At 41.9% G+C, this 27,634-nt stretch overlaps 1 protein-coding gene across 5 annotated transcripts in view; it reads right to left on the bottom strand.

Moving 5' to 3' along the window:
* Positions 1-27,634, bottom strand: part of NALCN (sodium leak channel, non-selective) — a 197,577-nt gene that overhangs the window by 156,405 nt on the left and 13,538 nt on the right. For 3 of the 5 annotated variants that reach the window (XM_081908122.1, XM_081908124.1, XM_081908129.1), the window contains exons 2-6: positions 24,329-24,475; positions 22,805-22,987; positions 6,773-6,829; positions 1,984-2,067; positions 644-783 (exon numbers count right to left, since the gene is read on the bottom strand). In XM_081908122.1, coding sequence (XP_081764248.1) covers positions 644-783; positions 1,984-2,067; positions 6,773-6,829; positions 22,805-22,987; positions 24,329-24,436 — 572 coding nt within the window. In that variant the 5' untranslated portion in view covers positions 24,437-24,475. The remainder of the gene's footprint in view (positions 1-643; positions 784-1,983; positions 2,068-6,772; positions 6,830-22,804; positions 22,988-24,328; positions 24,476-27,634) is intronic. The other 2 variants (XM_081908125.1, XM_081908123.1) reach the window with 1 other exon arrangement.

A 27,634-nucleotide genomic window follows, 5' to 3' on the forward strand; every position in this document is an offset into this window, starting at 1 on the left:
CCTCCCCCAAGCACCTGTTTTGCAGGTAAAAACAGATCCCCTAACCCTCATCCAACATGTCTTGTGGAACTTCTACCTCATGTGTAGTTAGGCCTACAGCAACCCCAAATTTTCAGGGCTCTCTGATGAGTGTACCCCATACAACTGAATGGTACAACTAAATCTTAAGTAGTGCCCTCCTCCACTGTCTCCTGAGACAGATGGATGCCAACTTCAACTTCAAGTGTTCACCTGAAAATTGTGGTCTGTGAAGAGGTCAAAGGAAAAGAACTTCAAAAAGAAGCTTGGGCTAACTTCTAATACAGGGCATTCATTATCCCAACATTCATAGCAGCCCAGAACTGATGGGAGAAATTGGATTATAATAATATTTATCAAACTTTATGAAATCTTTAAAAATGTTTGAAAAATTGGAAGACAGAAAGATAGGGCTGGAACTTTGTTTTTATATATGTAATTTTCTGGAATTTCTTAAGCAATCCTGTGACGTTTCCCCAAAAATTCTCAGTTTGTATTATATATCTAATAGAAATTAAGAAGCACATGACTGCATGCTTAAAATAATCCCAAACAACACAATGTCACTGCCTCCCCATCCCAAGTATTCATACACAGTTGTATCTAGATTTAGCAAACAACTTACTTTAAAATGTTGGTTATCCTGGTTCTTGGCAACTCAAAGCGGAAATAGATCCGGAATGCTCGAATCATAATAAGCGGCCGTGGGATCCTCAACATGCCCCAAGGTGACATTTGATCAACTATATCAGCTATTTCAAACACCTAGGAACAAAAGAACGTCTTTTTCCTTCTGATTTTTTTCCTGAGCATACTACTGTTCTTTGTGCTGTTTTCTAAAGTTTGCATTGTTTTGCATAAATATTTCCAGGGCAATGTATTTTCAATGGCAATCTCCTTTCAGCGCTTGTTCCCAGTTTAACACTGGTTTCTGAAACAAGAACCTTTTTGGCAACTGATTTTATAATACAAGTGACTTATCCCGGAACACCAAATGTCAATTATCTCATTCATGAAGGTGAAAGTAAAAGTGAAAGGAGGGAGGATTGAAATAATCTACCAGGGGCAAAAGAAAAATGCATATTAAGCTGAAACACTCAAGCAGAGAACACAAACCCTCTGGTGGGATTCCTATAGGACCTCTTCCAGACCAGGTCTGGGTTGGAGAGAGAGAACTGGGTGGGGAAAACAGGCTTTCTATTCTAGCCATACCTAGTATGCAGCACTTCATACAAGCCAAGTAGGGGAAGCATCTATTGAGCAGAAGCAGGAGAGATTGTGCCCTTAGAATATTTAATAATAATTTATAATTTCTACCCTGCCCATCTGGCTGGGTTTCCCCAGCCAATTTAAAAATTGCAATCCATTGATTTATCAAAGTTTGTAATGAAGTATGTGCACCACTCCTGATGTAAGCATTTGAGTACTGTATGATTTTCCCCCCTGCGGTGGCTTCCTGGTTGTGGAATGTTCTCCCCAGGGAGACTCACCAGGTGCCATCACTACATGTCTTTAGGCACCAGGCAAAAACATTCCTCTTTACCCAGGCCTATGGCTATCAACAAGGCACCTCTGATATGCTGGAGAGGTTTTTCAAGGGACAGGGATAGCTGAAGTAGGTAGAAGGAAAGGAAGTCTTCCTTCTGTGGGTGTCTTTCTATTAACTTACTTTAGGATGCAAGCTATAATTTTCATTTTGTACTCAGCTGATTATTATGGAGGTAACCATGGGGTCTGGCATGGAAAGCTGCAGAAAAACCACTGCCCCAAACACTGGACCTGAAGATAATCTTCCTGTTTGGTTTAGCTCTGAGGAACGGGACCAACTCTACTGCAGAAGGTCTTGGTTGTTACCAGAAGTGTGGCCTTCAAGAGTGTTTTTATTTTTTCACTTAAGCTGAGGTGAGGGCTTGGCCAGAGATCAAGGCTGTATTTCTGCACTTATTGTAATGCAACGTAATTTACCTGTAAAACTAATGACACCCAAAGACAAAATACCATGAATCCATCAAACACACACCAGCGGTCCTTCACATAGGAAGTATCCCCCTAAGAAGAAGAAAAATGTAAATGGAATTATACGAGTTGTGTTATTTCATGTTTTTAAATTATTTCTGTTATTTCACGTTTTTAAAGCAGAATATTTCTAACACAGTGAAGCAAAAGCAACATCCTAGCATCTGAAATTCTATGTCAATAGTTGCTGATTCTATCCAATAGAGAAAGCTGCAAGATTAGCAGCCTTTGAAGGATCTCCTTTCGGTCTTCTCACAAAGAACAGCTTTACAAAGCACACTCCATTTATAGCATAAATGGGTTTTTTGTCTGGCAGGTGTTCAAAACAACCTGTAATCATTTATCACAGGTGTCAATGGTCAGTATTTATAAGTTGTGCCTCCTGTTACTTGTACCGAACAGAATTGGTTTGCAACCAGTGCATTTGGAATAAGAGGAATGCTTTGGGTAAAGCAAAATGAAGAGAAATAAGGCAGGCTTCATCTTGCTTTTCCCTGATGATTTATATAGCCACCTGCAGTCCACCTGACAAAATGTTTTTCAGGCACAGCTCTGGCTATGAGCATAACTGAATTTGCAAAATTATAGTGCTCAGTAAACACCCTTTCCCCCAATTCTCATCTCCTGGTAGCTTTTCTCCTTTGTTGGGCATAAAACTACATATACCTATACACTTCAGAAAATGGATGCAGTTGAACCCTCATTGAGTTGCCTTTTCTGTTGATCAAGAAAAGACTGATCATCTGCAAGCACTGGAAATAGTTGCTATGGGAGCCTTTTTCCTCGAAGGTATCTTTCTAAAGTACCTTAAAGTCAACATCCAGGACATCAAATCTGGTTGCCTTGCCATACAACAGAGGCCAAAGCAACTTGCTTTATGGGCACTGTGAAAATTACAGGATTAAGCAGAGGTCTTTAAAGACATTTATAATACAGGGCGATAGCAAATTCCTTCAGCCAATAGGATAATGGGGGCAAAGAGGGAAACCATGAGATAACACACTGCGGCCCAGTTTGCACATAACACAAAGCCTAACTATGGCTTAGCGTAAACGTGCAAGTTTGCAGATTTCCCAGAGGTATCACAGCTCTTTTGCTCCTACCCTGGTTCTGCTGTTGTTGCTGCACTGCGTGTCATCCAAACCAGGGCTTGTGGTTTGCCTTGCTCCAGTCAGTATAGCTCACAACATGACCGGTGCAGGAGCAAAGCAGCCACAATTTCGCCTCCCAAAACCTGCACATTTGCACTAAGCTATGCTTTGGCTTAGCAAACAGAGTCTATGCCTGCTGGATACATAATGCTAGCAATGGCCTAACCATGGATAGGAAGTTGGGAGAATGCTCCAGGCTCATAGGTTCACTTCCTCTCATGTGTAGAAATTCCCTGGCTAGAATGGGTTTATAAATAGATAGGTCAATAGATTGATAGATCGATCGATAGATGGCAGAGGTTTAAGTCTAACGGTGCAATGCCTAGGCTTTAACCAGGGTGTGCAAACCAGCTTCATTCTATCCCTATCTTCAAATATTCAATTAACAGTTCAACATGATGAGATTTAGCCATAGCTAGCCCCATCATAAATGTAAGATAGCACCATAGTTAACACTGAACGAGTAAGATTCAGGAATTCACAAAGATGAAGGGAGGGGAGGGGAGAACAGATCTATGGCATGTTATTGATCACTTAACCATAGTTTACATATGCTCTTGGGCTATTTCAATTTTTTAACAGAAACAATATATTACTGCAACAATGGTGGTGGTGAGACACATAGCCCAGAGGTTTATGACTGAATTTGAGACTTCTTTTTTAAAAAGAGTATGTTTCTAGTCATAATGACTGAAAGCAAAAATAAGAAAATGTGACAAATATGGCTCACTATTTTAAAATAACCCAGAAGTCAATTAAGCAAACAAACAAACAAACAAACAAACAAAGCACAAAGAACATAATTATATCTTCAAATGTTACAGTCAAAATTATTTTGTTTTGGCACCAAAACCTGGTTTTGAACCCTGGAAATCAACAGAAACTAGAATCTTGGGTCATCACAGCTGCATTGTAACTGCATTGGAGAGAGGTATGCCTTTATATCTGATTCTATCCTAAAAGTGAAATACTGTGCACCATACCCTCTTTTCCCCCAGTATGTCAATTTTTGAGCAAACATTTCCACTGTTCAACCATTTATAAACTAAGGTCCCAATTAACAAAGGGTCTTTAAAGAAAAAAGTCAGCCCTGGGTCCTTGGAATGAAATTGCTTTCCTTTTCACATGGGTGCTTGGTTTCTGTACCTCCTTCACAGTCCTGGAAAGGACTAATCTATCCTCCTCCCATGCAGAATTTAGAAGCTACAATACTGCGTGTGCTTCTGAACCCAAGGACCAACCACACAGAAATGATTAACTTACCTACAAGCAGCAACTGGGTAGACTTACCATAAAACCCATAGTACTACTCATTTACACAATACACTTTCCTGCTTATGAAAACATTCAAATAATTCCTATGTCTACAAAAAGGTAAGATCAGAATTGGTTTTCAGGTTCACACTGGAGACTGTGTAAGTGGCAGCACAGAAGTACTACTCATCTGTTCGATACGACCTGATGTCACAGTTTGTGGAAAATGTTAATGATGCATAAATAAGATACACAAATTAGCAATGCCCTTCTGGCTCATTATGAGTTGTCACAGCAGCCTTTAGTTATGAGCAAATGGCTATAGCAAACTGTGTGTAGGTTTGTACTAGTCTGAAAGGGAGGGGAATTATTCTGTACAAAGATAGATCCACATAGCTTTGGAAAGTCACAAAATAAAATAAAACCACCTCTTATTTCACAAATATATGGTTAACTTTTCAAGAAAGCTTCCTAAATTCAAGCATAGTATAAGTTCTCTGTGTTACACTGCCTGGCAAATTTAAGGTGCCTTTAGCAGATTCTTCATAGCGTTCAGCAACTAGCATCCTATTTTCTTACAATGCACAGGGCCTCTGGGGAAGCAGAAGTCTTAACAGCTGAGCTAAATCATTTGATGGTACCAGTTTAATGAAGACTGATGGCTCCTTCTCTCTTGGTTGCCTGAATTCTTTAGATATGTCATTTCTGCCCTGAAGCAACAAACTATATCCAAAATAAAAAAAGGTTCTGTCTGTGCAAGAGGACACCCCACCGTTTTTTACTGTGTGTGAAGCGTCCCATCTGATTTGTAAATGTTTTACACAAGAGCTCTGACCTTCACAGAATTGGAGCCCATGAATAATAATGGAACAGTCTTAGAAATTCATGCAAGGTGGAGCAGCACAATGCAGGAATCCTCATATAACATTTGCTGAGGGATTTTTCAAGTCTCCATACTCTTCCGGCATTACTTATTATTATTTTCCTTCTAATTATGGAACTGGAACATGGAAGGATCATTAGCGGAGATAATGAAGGCCATGCAAGGAAGGCAAAACCTGAACTGTGCACTGTTTGCTTTTATGCAGTTCACTATGTAGACTTGCAATCTAGTATCTGAGGCAAGATTCAGCTTTAGACGACATTCTGCTGTCAACTTTATATTTTTCTTTAAAGACTGCTTCTGGCTTGAATGACTTCAGTGTGTGAAGCTCAGAAATCTGTTAGAAAGGCCTGAAAAGGGGTTAAGAACAGAGGTGCTGCAGTGAATTTTCTTTAACTTCCTTTAAATCTCCTACATTGCCTTCTTCTGCTTGATGTTCCCTTGAATATATTGGTCAGCAGCCCTTGGGCTCCTTTTCCTGTCCACTGTGGACAGTGGCAGAGGGAGGAGCCAGGAAGGTCAGCAGTCCCCCAAACAAGGAGCTTGTCCCTCACTTGTTCCACCATTGCTAGACTCCTGTCTTTAGCATATATTGTTATTTTTCTTTCAGAGATCTTAACATGTGAGACACAACTTGCCCACCTAGAAATACTCTGTGTGCCCCACAGAATATTTTTTTTCTGGTGTTGCCACTGCTCCCATTCAGTTCCTGCCTGCCTGCCCCACAGTTTCAACACTTCTTCTTCTTAATAAAGCATAATCTGGACTTCTTTCATGCAGTTGTGGCCCATTTGGTGCCAAGCACTCACTGCCATGGTCAGAACTACCTATGCACTGCCCACCAGAATCAAATTGCAAAAGCAGTCAAAAGCCTGAATCATGGAAGCAAAGTGAATTATGCCAAGCTCAGCAAATGGCCTCAACTTCCAAAATGGATCCTGATTTTGGTGGTCTGTGGATTTGTGTGCAGAACAGACGCAGCCCGCTCTATGGTTAATTTTTCAAAAATTAACCACAATTTCCCCACAATAAACTGGGATAGTAACTGCTGCTGCCTTTGTGAAACAGCTCCTTGTTCAGTCTCTCATACTGACATATAGAGCAATACGCACAAGCTTACATTCCTAAACAATTATGATTTCAAATGCATTGGAATTTTGAAAAATTATCATGGAATATGCATTTCATATCCTTCATAGGAGGCCAGGTGCTGGATTTCAGTACCCATGAGAAAGAAATCAAAACAGTATATCCACGATGAGGGGATGAGGGGAGGGTTAAAAAGGGCTAATGTTTATGGCATGGAACTGTGCAATAACATACAATCTGTTTTAGCCCCCATAAACTTTTGTTATAAAACTCCCTTTTGGCTTTGACCGACAAGCATATTCTGGCTTTAACTCTCATAAGGGAATATATCCCCAAGTAAGGTGAACTTGTTCCATCTTACCTTGAACATCTGAAATGGCTGTGGTGTGGTTAACCTCCAACCTTTTCCCAACTCCATCTACAGAAAAAAGGAGATTACCTCCATTCATGAGCTTTGCACATTAGCAGTGTTATCTGTCAATGTACCAACGCAAGAGAGAGAGAGAGAGAGTCTCATGCCATGATATATGTGGTCTGCAGGCGCTAAACCTCACTTCAGCTTTATAAACACATTGCAAAGTGAAAGTGGGTGACATTGCCAAGCCAAGAAGAAACATTCCCCCCCCCATTTTCTTATCGCACATTCAAGCTTTTTTCCTTCTGTTGCCTCCAAGTACCCTCAAATATCCCAATGTTGATGTTATGTTGTGCTACCTCTGGCCCATGGTTATCTGAGTTAGCTGTCAGGGCCAAGCCCTCCAGCCATTCTCCATTGTTGCTGTTTAGATCTCCTTCCCATCTGCTCCCTTGACCACAGCCAGTGCTAGGAAGTTGTCGCCATTGTGATTATCCCACAGTGCCCCAGAGAACCCAATTTAGCAGGGTTCAAAATCAAGGAGCGCCTATGGGCAGACAGCTGCTTTCCCTTTTGTGTGGTGCTAGTAGTTGCCAGCCTTACTCTTGCCCTCCGCGCAATTATAGCCATGTGGAGAGGAATGTGGAGAAATGGCTTCTGAGATCATGGGCCAGGGCACATTATGTCACTTCTGGAGAAGGTTCCATAGCTCAGAGGGTAGGCCCTGACCATGAATTGTCCAGACAAAAGGAGGTTACACCTAACGTGCCCCTCCAATCGAGTTTAAGATGCCAAATAATTTACATGAGCGTACCCTGCCATGTGACCCAGTTTTATGTTCATCTGATCAGTGTTTTTTATGTTTTTACTTTTGATTTTATATATACCGCTCTGAGATTATTTCCCCCCTTGATTTAGCAGCATAGATATTTATGGGTAAATAAAAATTCAAAAAATAAATAAAGCCACAATGATATGGCAATATATAAAAATGTGTCCTACTCAGTAAATGCTACTAAACAGCGTTAGTATAAATGCAATTTTTCGTTGGTCTTTAAAAAGTTAATTGCCTAATGGCATACATACAAGAATTCCCCATTCAAATCCTGCATGATTTGCAGTTCTGAGTCATAGGCTCAGTTCAGAAGTAACAGCAAACTATGGTTTGCCATTGGAAGAACAATCAACAGCAAACCTTGGGCTCACACATTCCACCCATCCCTTTCATCCTCCTTCAAACACAAGGAAGCGAGAATTTGCATATGTTTATTAGATCAGATTTCATTTTAAAACTAGGTTTTTAAAAACAAAATCAAAATCAAGAACAAGAACCCATTAATACAACTAAAACCTTTGAAATACCCAATTTTAATTTATTCACCTTGGTATAGATGCAACATATACAAATGCAATGATAATATAGTAATGTGATGAAATGCAAGCAGAAAGTTCAGATTTTTAACTTTTGAGCCAGGCATTCTTTTTAATTCAGACACACTTATGACTGCTTCAAGCCTATTGCCAAAAGTACTCACATCTGTAACCTGGGTGCTGTGTAAGAGTTTGGAAATGTTTTGAGAATCACAGAAGGGACTGTGTGGCTGAATTCAGATCATCTCCCAAAGCATGGATCAGGCAGGTGCCTTTGCTGTAGTGTTTCTGGCATCTGTTAAAAAACTTTTGTGTGCAACCAAGACACATATAGTTCCAAATTTATTTTATAATGTGTATTTTTAAACCACTGGTTTTATCTTGATAAATTTTAGGTTACCTTTTTATTATCTGATTTTACCAGTAATTTTAGTGTATATTTTATGTAAACCACCATGATGTTTGATGATTAAGCAGTATGTAAATTCCGTTAAATATATAAATCAATTAGGAACAAACACCTTGTTCTTCCTTTTTGCATTTGAAGCTTCAATTTCTAGCTGGTGACAAACCAGTGTTTGCTATTTCATCCAAATGCAAACATCTGGTTCTCAAATTAAGAATGCCTGCCTACTATGTTAAAATCTCAATTTCCAATTTCTACTGCACCATGTGGCCAATTTTCGTTTCATCTAAAACTTCCATGTTCTGATATAAAAGGGGGAGGGGTACTATATGGCTTCTGAGATCAAACATTATATAAAGATGATATATTAGGTCATGTATTTTTGCAACAAATTAGGAAGATTGAAATAGATGACCAGCATGGACATCCCTCCCACCCAACATCTCATCTCATGTAGAAAGTTCTGGGCTTTCAGCTCAAAATCTAACTCATTAAACTGGATTCAGCTCAAAATCTAACTCAAATAAGAGATCTTGCTCAGTGTCCTTTCCTGTGCACAAAGTGTCTTAACAAAAATGTGCAAGACTAAGTGCTTTTGGGCTGCATAGCCAGAGACCACGTGCCACGTCTTTTAGATGGTCAGCCTGGCAGCAGAGGCCACGTTATTACTGATCTTTGTAAGCCACTCTGGGAGGTCCCCCCCTCCAGCTGTGGAGTAGGAGAAAAGCACTTTTAAAAAATCATATGAACTTGCAGAAATAACACAATACTTCTGAAGGGGGGGGGGAACCCATTGTCTTTAAAGGATGCATCCATGAATCCAAGCAAGCACGATTTCAGAAGAGGCACTGCTGCCTACATGCCAGAGGATGATGCCTCGTCTACTAATGCACCTCCCAGTGATGAATTTTGAGTATCTGAATTCAAAATTATGAACTGAACCACAGGAGCCAACTCCTAGGGGCCGAGGTCCCTTTGGCGCCCCCAATAAAATATTTGAAGGAACTGCCCGCCCCCCCCCCAAGTTGATGGGAAAAGGTAAAGGGACCCCTGACCATTAGGTCCAGTCGTGGCCGACTCTGGGGTTGCGGCGCTCATCTCGCTTTATTGGCAGAGGGAGCCGGCGTACAGCTTCCGGGTCATGTGGCCAGCATGACTAAGCCACTTCTGGCGAATCAGAGCAGCGCACGGAAATACTGTTTACCTTCCCACTGGAGTGGTACCTATTTATCTACTTGCACTTTGATGTGCTTTTGAACTGCTAGGTTAGCAGGAGCAGGGACTGAGCAACGGGAGCTCACCCCATTGTGGGGATTCGAACCGCTGACCTTCTGATCGGCAAGTCCCAGGCTCTGTGGTTTAACCCACAGTGCCACCCGCATCCCAAGTTGAAGGGTACTGCCATTCAAATGGTGTGTGCGCACCATGTCATGTGGTGATCGATTATGCGGGGTGGGGTCTACCTGCCCCCACAATATTTTATTCAAGTTGGCACCCCTGAACTGAACACAAATCAACTGCCTACTGAACTGATAACACCTTTTAAAACATAAGCGGTAGCACACAAGCTTAATAGTCACCGAGTATAATAAGAATAATGGCTGCACAATGTTAATTGCAAGCGGGGGAAAAGAAATTGAATCAGATTGTTGTGCGATGCTAAGATCAAGGCTCCTGCCTCTGGAATGGCCAGCAACACTTGAAAGCCACAACTGGATACCGGCCAAACACAGATAAGCAGTTAAAAAGTTTTACGAATGAGTGAATTAATGATCTATGGGCAATGTACTTTCCTGACCAAGGACCCATATGTGATCAGTTATAATGTTGTTGGTGCAAAACTCATGCTAACTCTTGATGAGATCTTTTAAACAGCCATGGACCATCATGGTAATTAACACCATTCGTAGCTATCATGGTCCATGGTGTTTCTGTGGCCCAAGATGCTTGCATGCCACCTAGTAAGAAAACATCACAGTAAATGAAATCAGTCAGGTTTCAGGTGGAACTCCTGATTGTGAGCTCTATGAGAGTTCTGCTGGGTATGTTCTTCTGATTCCTTGTCAGTAAACATGCAGCAACACTCATCTTGCACCCTAACACTGTGATGTCCCATGTTTCTTTGAGGTAAAGATAGGAAGTCAAGGTAGGGAAATGCAGATCACCGCAACATAAGAAAAGAATGGATGGGAGAATCTGACACTAGCAAAGGCGGAATCCTAACTCCTGCAACATATAATTCAGCTCACAATTAAAATGGGAATTGCATCATAAGAGCTACACTAGTGGCCAAAATTGTGGAAACCTTGTGGAGAAAGTGTACTGTATTTCCAAGGTTTGATGACTCATAACACCACTTCTTTTGGAGTAAAAAACCCACAAAATTATACATCAATGGAAAGATAATTTAATGAAGAATATAATGCAACAAGGTTTGTTCAGTTATCTGTATTCTATCAAATGTTATAGCCAAATAAACAGAAAAAGGAGTGTTTAGAGAGCCAATCAGGTCTCATCTTGTTTTGGCAATGGTGGCTCATAACACCACTTTTTTTGGAGTAATACCATAAAATAATATATAAATGGAATTTTTGACACAATACAGATAATTGAACAAACCTTGTTGCGTTGCATTCTTCATTACCGTACTTTTCCGTCTATAAGATGCCCCCATATATAAGACGCTCCCTATTTTGGGGGGCTCAAATTTAGGAAAATTGGGGAGTTGTTGAGGTTTTTTTTGGGGGGGGATGCCGAAATGAATATCACTCACCCAACTGGCAAATGCTAACAATCACAAGCGGGGCAAGCCAAACTGGCGAAGTAAAAAACCCTCATCTAATACACAGAAAGGTACGGTAAATTATTTTTCCATTGATATATAATTTTATGTATTACTCCAAAAAAAGTGTTATGAGCCATTAAACCTTGGAAATAAACTTTCTCCAAAAGGTTTCCACAACTCTGACCACTAGTGTAGCATCTTCTATAACTGCAGTGTAGAGTTTCTTATTTCCTCCCTCCCCTCGTATGTGTGAGTGTGTATATCCATCTATTGGCTCAAAAGCAGATTGCAAGGTCCTAAAAACAAAGGAAGAGAATCGAAACTAAAATAATGACAAGTACCATAACCCTAACTCAGTCCCTAAAAAAACTGGAAGAAGGCTCAGTCTAGAAGATATCATAGTTCAGTGGCAACATTTATGTTAAGTTCCCAGAAGAGGAAAATAATATAGATGATTACCCAACCAATGCCTGCCATCTGAAAACGGCTGGCCTTTGCTAAAAAGCACTCGTCAGTCTTCTCTATTGACTTTTAGCCAAATTCACCTGGGAGTAATTTGCTCCCAGCTTGCCTTTGGCCCTAGCTGCTCACAAATCATGAAAGGTTTGTTGACAGGCTGGTCAACAGCTCATGCTGGGAGCTACTAAGCTGAGATTCATCTCCACTCAATACTCTTGTGTGTTCTTAATTTGCACCTGTATTTTTCTTTCCTCTGCCTTCCTTCTGCTAGTCTTTAAACCTGTTTATCAAGGGATTGAGAGCCTGTGCCCACCCAGACATTGTTGGACTACAACTCCCATCATCTGGTTATGCTGGCAGGGACAGGTGAAAACCACAGAATTTCCATCACTTAATATGTAATTTGTCCTGAATTCCTTTCTGGTCCATTGCTTGCATGCCTGCTGTGGTTCCCCAGGCCTCCTCTTTACATCCTGGTTCCAGACCTTCATACTAATACCACTCAAAATATAGTAATTTGCCTGAAAAAACAATACCCTGACAGTAATTGGAAACAGTCCTAAGCAGCTCCTAAGAAGGCATTTTCTAAAATGGGATGGTGAACTGCATAAAAACACAAAACTATTTTTAACCATCTCCAGAGATGTGTTATTCCAACACAATATAATATGAAACATATGTCAGTCTATGCAATATAATACAAGACACACACACACACACACACAAAACCTGGCTACTATTTTTTTTTTTAAAAAAGGAAAATATATTAAAAGCACATTTTAAAAGGTTGTTGGTACAAAGGATTAGGAAGCAAAAATATTTTATTCTCTAAATAAAACCAATTCGCAAATAAAATAATAATAATTCCCCAAGTTCATAAAAGGAACAATATGAGCCAAATAAGAGGCACACAGAATAATTCAAATGCATTTTATTTTTCTGTGGAGTACACCCAGAACTTGCAAATGGCCCCACTGTGCAAAATCCGGTAATTTTACACCTACGAACGCAAAGCCTTGCCAATATAACTCCAGTAATCAGCAAGAACATTCTAGTGTATCAGGCACCACAGAGATGTAGGATTAGCAAAATGGGAGAAGACAAAAGGAAGGGGAGAAGGGGGTTAGCTGAAGCAATTAAGAAAGGGAGAAGGGGGCTGGAAGTTAAGAACCGAAGGGTAAGCATGTAATTTGGCTAAGGTTATCAATCATATTTGCTATGAAAGGCATCACAGTAAGAGACTGTCAATCACTTCCATGGTGAAAGACACGAGAGGCTCTGAAATTACCATTCAAGCATTTGACAGGAATAAAAGAAAATCCCCCTGCAGCTGAATACAAAGATCCAAAAATTCAAGTTAGAACATTAAGGGAGAAACCTCTGCTGAAAACTAATTTAAAAATTCTGCTTGGAATTTTGAACTGTTTTGTGGCCTTCCTTCCGCTAGAGACTAAATGAAGTTTGCTTAGCACAAATACAGGAATAAATTTGGTGGAATATATATGTATACCTTGCCCTGTGTTAAGCAGATGCTAAGAAAAGAGTATTCTATAACTTTACTGTGTGGAGAAGAATGAGTCACACCTGAGCTGCATCTACTGATACCAAGTTTGCATGCACAGTAAATGAGTGAATCAATGTACAAAGGTCAATTAGTTACTCTTGAAGGCTATTATTCCCCTCTCTAATTTTCTTGTCCCAATCAAACAACAAAAGATTAAAAAAAGCCCTTCTTCCCCACCTCTTGTTTGCATATTTTATTTTCATAGTAGAGATAACAGTAACACTGCGTGCACCCAAAGTTGGGTTATATAATTCCACATCATTCCTCTACTTGCCTCAATCCTTCAACAAACTGCAAACTAAACAGCTTTTACTCCCTGCCCAAGCTTCCTCTGTGCACAAAATGCTTAACAATTGTGTTTTTCCTGACCATGGTAAGCATTACTTATTTACTCCTAACTCATAGGGAAGGACTGGCTGGAGGACAGAATATAAAACTATGGCTTTGCAGTGGATTCACAAACCATGGTTTACATTAACTATGGTTAAGTGTTACAACTATATTGAGCAAACCATGGTTAAGTCTTATCCCTGCCTCTTCAGCCATTCTGCCAAAAGATGGCAATAGGGTCTCATTACATCTTCTTATTAGCAGCTTCTGAGAACCAGGACTCAGTTGGCTAAGCCAAGACCCAAACAGAGAAGAAAGGGGATATTTTGCCCCGGCCCAGTGGTTCAACCTAAGCGGAAAGCTCATTAACATGGGTACAAAATGGAGGCTAAACTGTAAACAGCAGGACTTGCTTGTGGATATTTATGTAAATTGATTTCCGTGTGCCAATGTTGGATAATGTCCCTATCTCCTGGCTTTCTGGAGAAGCATGCTTGGTTTGCACATCACATGATAAACCAAACACGTTGGTCACACAGAATGGCAGGCTGATCCCCCAAACTAACCTGGAAACCTTTTCCAGATAGGAAGGCCTGAGGGTCTGGATGAAGAGTTCCTTACACCCCAGTAACTAGCACATCTGAAGGGGCCGCAAGCGCCCCACCCTCTTTTGTAACGTATTTTCTAATGCAGTACCTCCGGGACTGGCAAGAATGGTCTGAATAATCTGCATTTTTGCTAGACTATACCTCCCCCCCCCTTTTCCCCCTTTATAGTATTTATACCCTCCCCCAATCAGGAAGAAGCAAAGGAAGAATCTGAGCACTGCAGGTGAACCAACTTGTAAGGAAGTGAGCGGGAAGGTATGCTCTTATTCTAAAGGAATTCACATTTAGCAGATGGTGAAGCTGGAAAGACTCTTCTTGGGGGAATGGCAAATTGGAGAGAGGCTATTTCCAGGTTGTGAAATTGTCTAGGACACTTTCCCCCCCGGTGTGTAACTATTCACCACAGTATCCAATGCTATTTTTAAGCATTATTTATTTTTGCTGGCTCTGCAGTTATTCCATCGGCTCGTTGGCTCAATCCTGCCATTGTACCTGTTTTGTTTTTAAGCAGCAAAATTATTCAGCAAATGTGGATGGCCTCCTGCCCCCCAACCTCCTTCTTTAAGGGAGTTCAACAGAAATGTCTAGCCATCAAAGCATAGCTGTCAACTTACAGATTTGAAAATAAGGGACCAGCAGCCAAAATAAGGGACCTGCAGCCTCACCTGTTCCAGGCACTCCAGTCTTCCTGTCCTCCTGCAGTCTGGTCAAACTCATGCTGGTAGCTTTGAGAACACTGTCCAACCAACTTTGTAACCAGAGGTTCAACTGAATAAAATCTGAATCACATGCACCACAAGGCCTATGCAGCCTCAACTTAAGATGGCTCCCCAGCCTGGCTTTGCACTGCAAAGTTTGCAGCAGCACGTGCAACAAAATGGCGTCCAGCATTCAAAAAAAACCCTCAGCTTGCATTAACTAGCCACACACAAGGTATGCAAGCTCCACCCCCCAGTCGTTCTTAGACTTCTTATTGGGTGAGCAACACAGCCAAACAACACAGTTGGAGCCTCCCTCCTCTCTGGCCGGCAGGCAGGGAGGGAGAGGAGCTGCTTCCTTTGAAATTTAAGGGACATCATTTAAGGGACATCTATCAATAAGGGATGGCAGCAGGACATGGCGCTGGAATAAGGGACTGTCCCTTCAAATAAGGGACACTTGACAGCTATGCATCAAAGACCAGGTGCAGGGTTCAGCAACTGGTGCTCTCCTCAGTTAGCAGCACAGAGGCGAAAGAGGGAGCAGGGATGAAGTAGCAGCCTATGGAAATGGGGTTTGTGAAGAGGTCACTTCTGAAGCTAGAACAAATGTGCACAGAACAAGCAAGTGAAGAGAGAAAATGCATTCAGACTCAGCTGAGAGGGATGTCTGGCATCAGAGCCAAACAGAGCTTCCAACAATTGCTTTGGGAACAGGAACTGGGTGAGTGCATTAAGCTTAATCTGTCCAATTCCCCACAAATCAATACTTGCCAAGTGATACCTGGGCATCCGTTGAGGGCCTGGGGTGTGTGCAGGCCGCACCCCATATACATATGCTTTTGTTTCTGTAAGGGCAGGGTCTCCAGCCATGCTAGAGGCACACCTCTCTCTTGGCCAGATTCCCATTTTTATCCTCAGCCAGCCTCATACAGATTGAATGAGTTTGGAAATACAACACAGATGTTTGAGCGATAAATGACCCAACCCATGCCCATATGCAGGGAGATCCCCATATGGTGTAACTAAACTCTTCTTCCTTGCTCACCCAGCCCTGCCGGCATGTGCCTTGGCACATTACCAAGCAGTTATGGTGAAGAAGATATCATTCCCCCACCTTACTAAAACTCTCCCCATCCAGGAGCCACTTGATGTTGCGGACGGTATAAAAGCCAAATTAAGGTTCTGGTCAATGAGTGTTTGCCAACAAACAAAACACCAGGCATTAGAGTAGGGATGGTGTCTCCCCAGAACTCTCCACAAGCCACACCCTTCACTGCTCCTAAATAAAAATAAAAATACTAACAACAATAAATTATTATTTTTTTATTATATATATATATCAAGCCCAGCTGGCTGGGGCTCTGGGCGGCTTCTAACACATATAAAACCATAACATTAAAAACTTCCAGATACAGTGCTGCTTTCAGGTGTCTTCTAAAAGTTGTGTAGTTCTTTATTTCCTTGACACCTGGTGGGAGGGCATTCCACAGGGTGGGCACCACCACCGAGAAGGCACTCTGCCTGGTTCCCTGTAACCTCACTTCTCGCAGTGAGGGAAGTGCCAGAAGGCCCTCGGAGCTGGACCTCAGTGTCCAGGCTGAACAATATGGGTGGAGATGCTCCTTTATGTATACAGAGCCAAGGTTGCTTAGGGCTTTAAAGATCAGCACCAAGACCTTGAATCGTGCTCAGAAACATGCTGGGAGCCAGTGTAGGAGGCATGTTATATGGTCCCCACAGCCATTCCCAGTCACCAGTCTAGCTGCCGCATGCTGGGTTAGTTGTAGCTTCCCAGTCACGTTCAAAGGTAGCCCCATGTAGAGCGCATTGCAGTAGTCCAATTGGTTTTGCATTTCTAGAATTTGTCCTTAAACTATGAAAAAGCCTCTTCTGGACAGAGAGGGATGTGTCAGTGTGTGTACAGAGTTGCCTTTCATACATAGGAAAGAAAACTGAATTCTTTGCTCTGTCCACTTTTACATCTGGCCCTTCCCATGACTGGCACATGGCACTTGAGCAACTTCCTAGAAGGGAATGAACCCCTCAGGTTGGTAAAAATATAAATTAAAATTTCTCGCCCCTGATTTAGAGTAGAAAAGACTGGAAAGCTAAAACATGAGAAATGTTCCTGTGACACAAACTTAAGCTGAGGCATCCATGGAGGGAGTAGGGAATACAAAACTTCTTATTGCCTGTTTTCTCTCGAAACTAATCATCCTTTTGCCACAGATGCCATATTGGAAAGTATCTGCCAGCATGTGCTGGAGCAGAGTTTTGATGGGGAAGTCGAAGCCTGTAATTGTACAGAGATTATGGGGAAACAATTCTCATATGCTCATTCAATGTATTTATTGAGGTACTCTGACATAAGCGCTCTGGCCACAAACATACTAACTGCTCTTAGACTAGAGACGTGTTGCTGCAGCTCTCTGTTTCCCAGCTGTAAAATGGGACCAATGTCCTCTCTATAAATGCAGAACAGTATACAGTGGTACCTTGGTTCCCAAACACCAAAAACGCAGAAGTAAGTGTTCTGGTTTTTCGGAAGCCGAATGTACAATGCAGCTGTCAGCTATTGTTTCTGGGGCGCCTGCACCAATCAGAAGCTGCACCTTGGTTTTCGAACATTTCGGAAGTCGAATGGACTTTCGGAACGGATTTAAGTTTGGCGCTTTTGTTTTTGCTATTTATTTTGCGTTTTTGTTTCTGAGGCTTTTTTTGGTTAATTTGTTTTTGTGACTGTGTGGAACCCAGTTCGCTACTGATTGATTGACTGATTGTGGGACTGCGGAAATGGATAAAAGCCCCCCATCCAAACAATGACTATCATCAGTGCAGGGAAGAAAAAATAATAATTTTAATTTTCAACATCTACAATACGGTCTTATTTATTGTATAGTACAGTACATTGATTATTGCTTTCATTTTATGGATCAATGGTCTCGTTAGATAGTTAAATTGCTGTTTTAGGGGTTGTTTTTAAAAGTCTGGAACGGATTAATCCGTTTTGCATTACATTCTATGGTAAAGTGTGCCTTGGTTTTGGAACGCTTTGGTTTTGGAATAGACGTCTAGAACGGATTAAGTTTGAAAACCAAGGTACCACTGTATATGCGTATACTGCTTTATGTATTTGACTTTCTGTGTAGCAGGTGGCTTGCTTCACTACTTCTGTCATCTAGAGCCATCCTGCTCGGCATGTTCTTTTAGGTCCTGTTGTCTAGTTTGGAAAGTGGATTGTGCCGGCCCACCATCGCCCATCAAGACAACAAAGGTTCTCCCCTAGTCCCACCCACTCATGCCAAAGAAAGTGCTCCTGTTTTCATCTATGAAAATATTGAGTGGTGTTGCCAGTTTATCCTGGAAGCTTGTTGATAGGTAAAGGCACCCCTGACCATTAGGTCCAGTCATGACCGACTCTGGGGTTGCGGCGCTCATCTCACTTTATTGGCCGAGGGAGCCAGCGTACAGCTTCCGGGTCATGTGGCCAGCATGACTAAGCCGCTTCTGGCGAACCAGAGCAGTGCACGGAAACGCCGTTTACCTTCCCACCGGAGCGGTACCTATTTATCTACTTGCACTTTAACGTGCTTTCGAACTGCTAGGTTTGCAGGAGCAGGGACTGAGCAACGGGAGCTCACCCTGTCACAGGGATTCGAACCGCCGACCTTCTGATTGGCAAGTCCTAGACTCTGTGGTTTAACCCACAGCGCCACCCACGTAGTAAAAGTTTGGTAACCTTTCTTAAAAACACACACAAACACACTTATTGCCTGTTAACAAAACAGAGGAGTGCCTCCTCAGTAGGAAAGACTATTCAACTGGCGCACCCACCATGACTTCTGGCTGCCCCTTTCTCTGCCCCAGATAGGTGGGGTGGGCCCTTGGGAAGGGCCCTATGGGAACCTGCAGTTGTTTCACATCCATTCACTCGGATGCAAAACACTGATCCCTTTTGAGCACGTGCAACGGATCGACCCCTCCAGCAAAAGCAAAGAGATGCCCATGTACTTCAGACTTATTGCAGAGTTTCTGGTGTGCCCCAGCAACTGCACTTAAGCAGTGCCGCAATATCGCTGGATTGATTAGATGAGCAGGCACCTGCAAACCCATCTCACAAATCGTTCTTACAGAACATTCTGCTGTGGTGAAGTCATGCACATGAAACCCTGAATTCACGAGAAGTGAGATAGCAGAATGTGCAAAAGTCATTAAAATATTTGCCGCAAGGATAAAAGGTGAAAGTAAAACAACAAAGCAGCTGGAAGATTTTGGAGAACCAGTGCAAAGCTCTTTCTAATACGCTTCCCTTATCCCACCCGGGATGGACCACCACATTTTATACCAGCCGATGCCTCTAGACAATCTCTTGTGGGCAGCCTTAGTCTAGTGCAGCGGTTCTCAACCTGTGGGTCCCCAGATGTTGCTGGACTACAACTCCCATCATCCCTAGCTAGCAAGGTCAGAGCTCAGGGATGATGGGTGTTGTAGTCCAACAACATCTGGGGACCCACGGGTTGAAAACCGCTGGTCTAGTGGATTACAAAAGGTACCAAAGAACTGAGGTGGTAGAGCATGAGACCCTTAATCTCAGGCTCGTGGGCTCAAACTGCACATTGGGCAAAAGATTCCTGCATTGAGGGGCTGGGCTAGATGACCCTTGTGGTCCCTTCCAACTCTACCATTCTATGACCCATTTCAGACTGCAGGGTGGAGTTGACAAAAAGGGCTGCAGGCTACTACTGCTACCTAGAAGTGCAGACATAGGGGAAGGGCCACAGCCCAGTGGCAGAACTTTGCAAGCAGAAGGTTCCTGCTTCCGTCCCTGGCACCTCCAGAAGACTCATTTGAAACCTTGGAGAGCTGTTGCCAGTCAGAGCACACAGTTCTGAGCCAGGTGGACCAATGACTTGATATAAGGTTAGCCTCCTGCGAATTCCAGGCACAGTGTTGGGATACAAGGCTTGCCAAGGGAAGCAGACACCCATTAATAAAAGATGCTCCTATTCCGCACAGATGGCAAGGTAGACATGTTGTATTAGTTCAATAATATCTGGATTTTGACACATTTGCCTAGGCTACATCTATTCCTCACCCACAAGCAGACATGCAACTCACAAATGCATAGCTTGCACCTTCAGCGTGTTGTCCACCCCCCCAATTTAATACTAAGCTGGTGGTGCTGGTTTTCATTTTGACCAAAGCACATGGGCAAGGGAGGTGCAACTCTTTCCTCCCAAGCCACGACCCCAATGAAGATTGCCTTCCGTGCTCAAATAGCCTTAGCAGGCAGAGGATGCTCCCACTGGCATTGGTCTAAAAATGCAACCATTCATATGCACACTAGGAGCCAAAGCGTAACTAGCATCACAATACGTGCTTGCTTTTAAAACTTAAAATAACAGCTACGTAATCACAACCAGGCTTGTGTCTACAGTGAGTGGGAATGAATCATTTTTACCCTTTCCCTCCATGAAATGATCCAGACAAAAATTACCCCCCCTTCCCCAAAGCAGCTGTTTGGCATTGGAGAGAAGCAGCTGGGAGTAGATTTCATTTGGACCACTGCTGGGGGGGGGGGTTGCTGATCTAAATCCCCCTTCCTGTGTGCCACACTCTCAGCCCTGATTTCCCCTCCATGACCCTCACTTAAAGTTTTTTAAAAGCACACATTTAATGCAAAATGTGGTTTGGCTAAGAGAGAGAGAGGACAGAATGGACTCCTTTTAAGAACAAGTAGAACTAGTCAAGAGCACTTTTATGAATGACTCATACCATTCTATTGGCTACTATTGTTACATGAAGCCCTCAACAGCTTGACACTATCATATTTGAAGGATTGCCTTACCCCATAAATGCCCACTTTGATCCATGGAACTTGTACTTTTACAAGCTCCATGCAATATTTGGTCTATACTTGCAAGGAATTGATCTTTTAGTGTGGCAGCACCCATGCTCTGGAACTTCCTGGCTATTAATATCGGGCAAGTGCCTTTGCTGTATTGTTTTTGATACCTGCTAAAAGCCTTTTGCTTCGTTTTGGAAAGCCTATCCTACCCGGATGAGTAATTTTATTATGCCCACTTGTGATCTCCCAAAGCTTGTTTAAGATGTCCACTTTGGGAGGGTTAGTGCGGCCAATTCTTACTACCAGCAAAATATATGCCCCCCCCCTGCAGTCACTTTGAAATGTAGATTCACATGGATTTCCCTCTTAGAAATTACTCAGAACCTGAATTTGGCAAAACTCTGACTGCTAACCTGTCTGCTGTATCCAGTTTGAACCACCTGCAAACTCATGTATGGAGCTCCACCACAAGAGCACTACAACATGCCATCTTGGTCCAGGTAAAGATAAAAAAACAAGCTAGAAATAACATAACATAACATATAACATAACATAACATAACATAACAACAACATAACATAACATAACACAACTTCTCCTTACTACGAAAGTCAGAAGCCTAATACATTAAGAATCCACATAATTAAAAGCCTAGCTAAAGAGATAGGTTTTTAATAGGTAAAGGTAAAGGACCCTTGACAGTTAAGTGCAGTTGCGAACAACTCTGGGGTTGCGGTGCTCATCTTGCCTTACTGGCCAAGGGAGCCGAAGTTTGTCCACAGACAGTTTTTCTGGGTCATGTGGCCAGCATGACTAAGCCGCTTCTGGCAAAACCAGAGAAGCACACAGAAACGCCTTTTACCTTCCCGCCGGAGTGGTACCTATTTATCTACTTGCACTTTGACGTGCTTTCAAACTGCTAGGTTGGCAGGAACTGGGATCGAGCAATGGGAGCTCACTCTGTCACAGGGATTCGAACCGCCGACCTTCCGATTGGCAAGCCCTAGGCTCAGTGGTTTAGACCACAGTGCTGGCTGCCACCCAAATCAATCAATGTTGGCGCCAGATGGATTTCAAGAAAAGGCTTTCCAAAGAACTGAAAGACTACAGCCCAAACTGTGGAGTTTGTTGTCGTAGACTAAGGTACTACAAGGCCTTTTTGTTGATCTATATATTCAGTAACCTTTTAAACAGTGTCTCAAAAGATTAATATACAATATTCTGACTGAAAGTTGGCATATTATCCAATATTTTTATATGACTTCTTATGCACACACACAGTCCCTCTTTTATAAACACCAACATGAAACACATACACATGTACACATAAAATGATGGGAGGGGGAATGGTAAACTACAGTAAAAGAATAGAATGGCCTAGTATCCTGATCCTAAACTTTATTATTTAATTAAATAAATAAATAATATTTGTCAAATAAATATGCTCAGGACTTTTGTAAAGTAAATATGCTCAGGACTGGAGTTTACAGGATGACATCGAATCTTAGTCATTCTCAGAGGAGACCCACTGAAGTCAAAGAACTTAACTAATTGTTAATATAATTGTTCAGTTTTAGAAATTTAACTGCTTGTTTTATGTTAATCCTGCTATTCAATTTAACTGTATACAAAAGCTTTTCAAATATTCCACAGATTTTCCCCATTCCTTGATTAAATTTCTTTCTTCTGGTTTTCTTATTGCTCCAGTATGTTTTGCCATTTCGGCATAGACCATTAATTTAGTCTGCCACTCCTCCTTGGTCTTCTTTCCATTGATTTTAATGGGTCTATTCCAGGTATTACTTAGCAAGATATTGCCCAACGTGATCCAACATAGGCTTCCCTCAGATCCGTGATGCTTTCTTCCAGCTAATTTGTTTAGGATCAGGACCTAATGTACTATTACTCGTCTTTTTAAAAAATAAATAAAAAAGCATACACGTTAAAAAGTGTTTGAAAAGCTCACCTTGACTATGCCACGGATGTGCATCTTTGCTATCATCTCTGCTGTGTAGAGAAACATCAGTAGTGTATCTAGAGCAAAGGTCACATATTGAAGAGGAGGATAATGTTCAAAGGTCTTTGGGGTGTTCATGCAGACCGAAATAACACTGATGATGGCACAGATGCGTAGTAAAGAGTGCACCCACTGAAAAACAAGAAGCAGTAACAAGGCTTTCATCACCTTCTTTAACAGTACAAATATATGACATTTAACTATTCTTTTTAATGAGATCTTGTGACCTACAGCTTGGAGCAAACTTTTCCACTCAAAGAGGGAGAGAAGAAAGCAGTTTATTTCTCTTTTGCAATTAAATCAGCTGTGCGAATCATTCAGATTCTCCTTGCTCTGTGCTGTACAATTTCTTTCTGCCTGTCTTACCACCATCGCTGCTGGAGATTAGAAACTATTTTCAAACAAAGAAAACATGCGTAACATTCAGAGTCTATACTTTATCTGTTATTGTCTCACATTCCTGCCAGTTTTTTTTCCTGGAAGGCTTAAGGTATCCAAACCTTAAGGCAGGCTTCCTCAAACTTGGCCCTCCAGATGTTTTTGACCTACAACTCCCATGATCCCTAGTTAGCAGTACCAGTGGTCAGGGATGATGGGAATTGTAGTCTCAAATCATCTGGAGGGCCAAGTTTGAGGAAGCCTGCCTTAAGACATCCAACTAAGATATACTCAAGAGTAGATTCACTGAAAGGAATGTGCTTACATTAGTCATAGCCATTATTTTCATTGGGTCTAGAAGGACTGACAGTGAACACAGTCCAATGTATTCAGGAATAAATAATTACAAAAAGTGCTAGTCCCACACTCTCAGAACTTGAAAATAGAGAAAATGTGGGAAAATATTATTCAGCGACATTTGGACATTTCTAACTTCAGCATTTGATAACTGCTTTATCTCGTGATATTTAATAAAATCTGTTTCTAACAGGGCAAGTCTGTACATATCTACTGAAATGTATGCCACCCCACGTAGATATGCATGAGTTCAGCCTGATTCATAGCTGTCAATGTTTTCCTTTTTTTAAGGGAAATTCCCTTATTCCAGATAGGATTCGTTGCAAGAAAAGGGAAAAGTTGACAGCTATGGCCAGATTTCCTTATCAACGTTCTATGGAGAAGAAAAGCAGGGTTGAGTCTTTAGCTACTCTCTTTTAGATCAACCAGGACATGGCCTAATTCCCCGTCACACTCCTTTTCCACAATTTTTCATACGTTCACTCATTTATCCATCCAAGACTCTGGAATCCTTTAAGTCCAAAGGCAGTCAAATTTATGTCACAGAAAATTTTCAAGCATCTGTAAGACACACACATACACACATATTCTGGTGAGAGCAATTTAGCAACCCCTTGAATTCAACGAGCACGTATTTTAATCTCTTATATTAAAGTCAATGGGAATTAACAGGACTATGGCTTAATCAGGCTCTTATATAAAGGGTTGAGACTTTAAAATGCTTTTTAAAAAACTTACTGGTTTGTTAATCCACAGGATATCAGCGTTGTCTGACAGGGATTCATCAGGACCAAAATCCGTCACTGGCTGGGCCTCTACCCTTGAGCTCTGTTTTCTTTTAAGCATACTTAAATTAGCTGTGGTTATCTAAAACTGTGAAATTCCCTGCAAAAGAAAAGAACATTATCATGTCAAGAAACAAATAAAAGCTGCTTGACCATCTTAAAGAATAAATTAATGCCCTGCACAAACAAGACAGGGCGTTCTGGTCAGCTTCACTTCACTTGACTAACCTGATCTCATTTTTTAACAGAATTGCAAGCCTGGTAGATGAAGGGAATGCAGTGGATGTAGCCTACCTTGATTTCAGCAAGGCATTTGACAAGGTGCCCCATGATATTCTTGTAAAGAAGCTGGTAAAATGCGGTCTTGACTATGCTACCACTCAGTGGATTTGTAACTGGCTGACTGACCGAACCCAAAGGGTGCTCATCAATGGTTCCTCTTCATCCTGGAGAAGAGTGACTAGTGGGGTGCCACAGGGTTCTGTCTTGGGCCCGGTCTTATTCAACATCTTTATCAACGACTTGGATGATGGACTCAAGGGCATCCTGATCAAATTTGCAGATGACACCAAACTGGGAGGGGTGGCTAACACCCCAGAGGACAGGATCACACTTCAAAACGACCTTGACAGATTAGAGAACTGGGCCAAAACAAACAAGATGAATTGTAACAGGGAGAAATGTAAGGTATTGCACTTGGGCAAAAAAATATATGAGGCACAAATACAAGATGGGTGACACCTGGCTTGAGAGCAGTACATGTGAAAAGGATCTAGGAGTCTTGGTTGACCACAAACTTGACATGAGCCAACAGTGGGACGCGGCAGCTAAAAAAGCCAATGCAATTCTGGGCTGCATCAATAGGAGTATAGCATCTAGATCAAGGGAAGTAATAGTGCCACTGTATTCTGCTCTGGTCAGACCTCACCTGGAGTACTGTGTCCAGTTCTGGGCACCACAGTTCAAGAAGGACACTGACAAACTGGAACATTTCCAGAGGAGGGCAACCAAAATGGTCAAAGGCCTGGAAACGATGCCTTATGAGGAACGGCTAAGGGAGCTGGGCATGTTTAGCCTGGAGAAGAGAAGGTTAAGGGGTGATATGATAGCCATGTTCAAATATATAAAAGGATGTCACATAGAGGAGGGAGAAAGGTTGTTTTCTGCTGCTCCAGAGAAGCGGACACGGAACAATGGATCCAAACTACAAGAAAGAAGATTCCACCTAAACATTAGGAAGAACTTCCTGACAGTAAGAGCTGTTTGACAGTGGAATTTGCTGCCAAGGAGTGTGGTGGAGTCTCCTTCTTTGGAGGTCTTTAAGCAGAGGCTTGACAACCATATGTCAGGAGTGCTCTGATGGTGTTTCCTGCTTGGCAGGGGGTTGGACTCGATGGCCCTTGTGGTCTCTTCCAACTCTATGATTCTATGACTTTCCTCCTGCTCCCTTAATCTAGCCTCCAAGAAATTTCTTAGCATATCTCAATTGCTGAAAAGTTCAAATGGGTTCTTGATATAACCAAAAGACCCAGACCACTTACAAATATGAGCAACAGCGTTAATTATTAAGACAAGTAACTTAAAATGCATTGACTAGTATATGTATTGGATGTGTTGAATAGTTTGTGTGAAATATGCAGCATTCGAGGATGTATATGGAAACCATGGAAGGGGAGGATGAGAAGTCAATGGATAAAGTAATTTATGATCTATGTTAAAATTTGAATTAAAAAAAAATGTTTAAAATAACCTTTTCTAAAAAACCAGAAGCTTTTCTTTTAGGAATTGTAAGTGTCGAAATTCCAAGTGACCAGATGACACTTTTCATGTATGCAACTACTGCTGCCCGGACACTACTAGCCCAGAGATGGAAAGAGTCCCTACCAGAGAAGAATGGCAGATTAAACTGATGGACTATGCAGAAATGACAAAACTGACCGGAAGAATTAGGAATCAGGAAGACTAAAATCTCAACGTGGAATGGGGAAAATATACAATTTCCCTTAAAAAAGCACCATTGTAAATTAAAATTATTAGTAAATTAAAATTATTAGTAGGGTTGGAATGACACTTGTAGTTAAAAGTTGGACTATGGTTTTATTGGGGATTTAATAGAATTGGACTAACAGGGAAGATGCAGGAGAATAAGTTAACATTTGTTGTTGTTGTTTAGTCGTTTAGTCGTGTCCAACTCTTCGTGACCCCATGGACCAGAGAACGCCAGGCACCTCTGTCCTCCACTGCCTCCCGCAGTTTGGTCAAACTCATGCTGGTAACCTCAAAAACACTATCCAACCATCTCGTCCGCTGCCGTCCCCTTCTCCTTGTGCCCTCCATCTTTCCCAACATCAGGGTCTTCTCCAGGGAGTCTTCTCTTCTCATGAGGTGGCCAAAGTACTGGAGCCTCAGCTTCACAATCTGTCCTTCCAGTAAGCACTCAGGGTTGATTTCCTTCAGTATGGAGAGGTTTGATCTTCTTGCAGTCCATGGGACTCTCAAGAGTCTCCTCCAGCACCATAATTCAAAAGCATCAATTCTTCGGCGATCAGCCTTCTTTATGGTCCAGCTCTCACTTCCATACATCACTACTGGGAAAACCATAGCTTTAACTATACGAACCTTTGTTGGCAAGGTGATGTCTCTACTTCTCAAGATGCTGTCTAGGCCTGTCATTGCCCTTCTCCCAAGAAGCAGGCGTCTTTTAATTTCGTGGCTGCTGTCACCATCTGCAGTGATCATTGAGCCCAAGAAAGTAAAATCTCTCACCACCTCCATTTCTTCCCCTTCTATTTGCCAGGAGGTGATGGGACCAGTGGCCATGATCTTCGTTTTTTTGATGTTGAGCTTCAGACCATATTTTGCGCTCTCCTCTTTCACCCTCATTAAAAGGTTCTTTAATTCCTCCTCACTTTCTGCCATCAAGGTTGTGTCATCTGCATATCTGAGGTTGTTGATATTTCTTCCGGCAATCTTAATTCCGGGTTGGGATTCATCCAGCCCAGCCTTTCGCATGATGAATTCTGCATATAAGTTAAATAAGCAGGGAGACAAAATACAGCCTTGTCGTATTCCTTTCCCAATTTTGAACCAATCAGTTGTTCCATATCCAGTTCTAACTGTAGCTTCTTGTCCCACATAGAGATTTTTCAGGAGACAGATGAGGTGATCTGGCACTCCCATTTCTTTAAGAACTTGCCATAGTTTGCCGTGGTCGACACAGTCAAAGGCTTTTGCATAGTCAATGAAGCAGAAGTAGATG

This window comes from Podarcis melisellensis (genome assembly GCF_964234715.1).
Source record: "Podarcis melisellensis genome assembly, chromosome: 4".
Lineage (NCBI taxonomy): Eukaryota > Metazoa > Chordata > Lepidosauria > Squamata > Lacertidae > Podarcis > Podarcis melisellensis.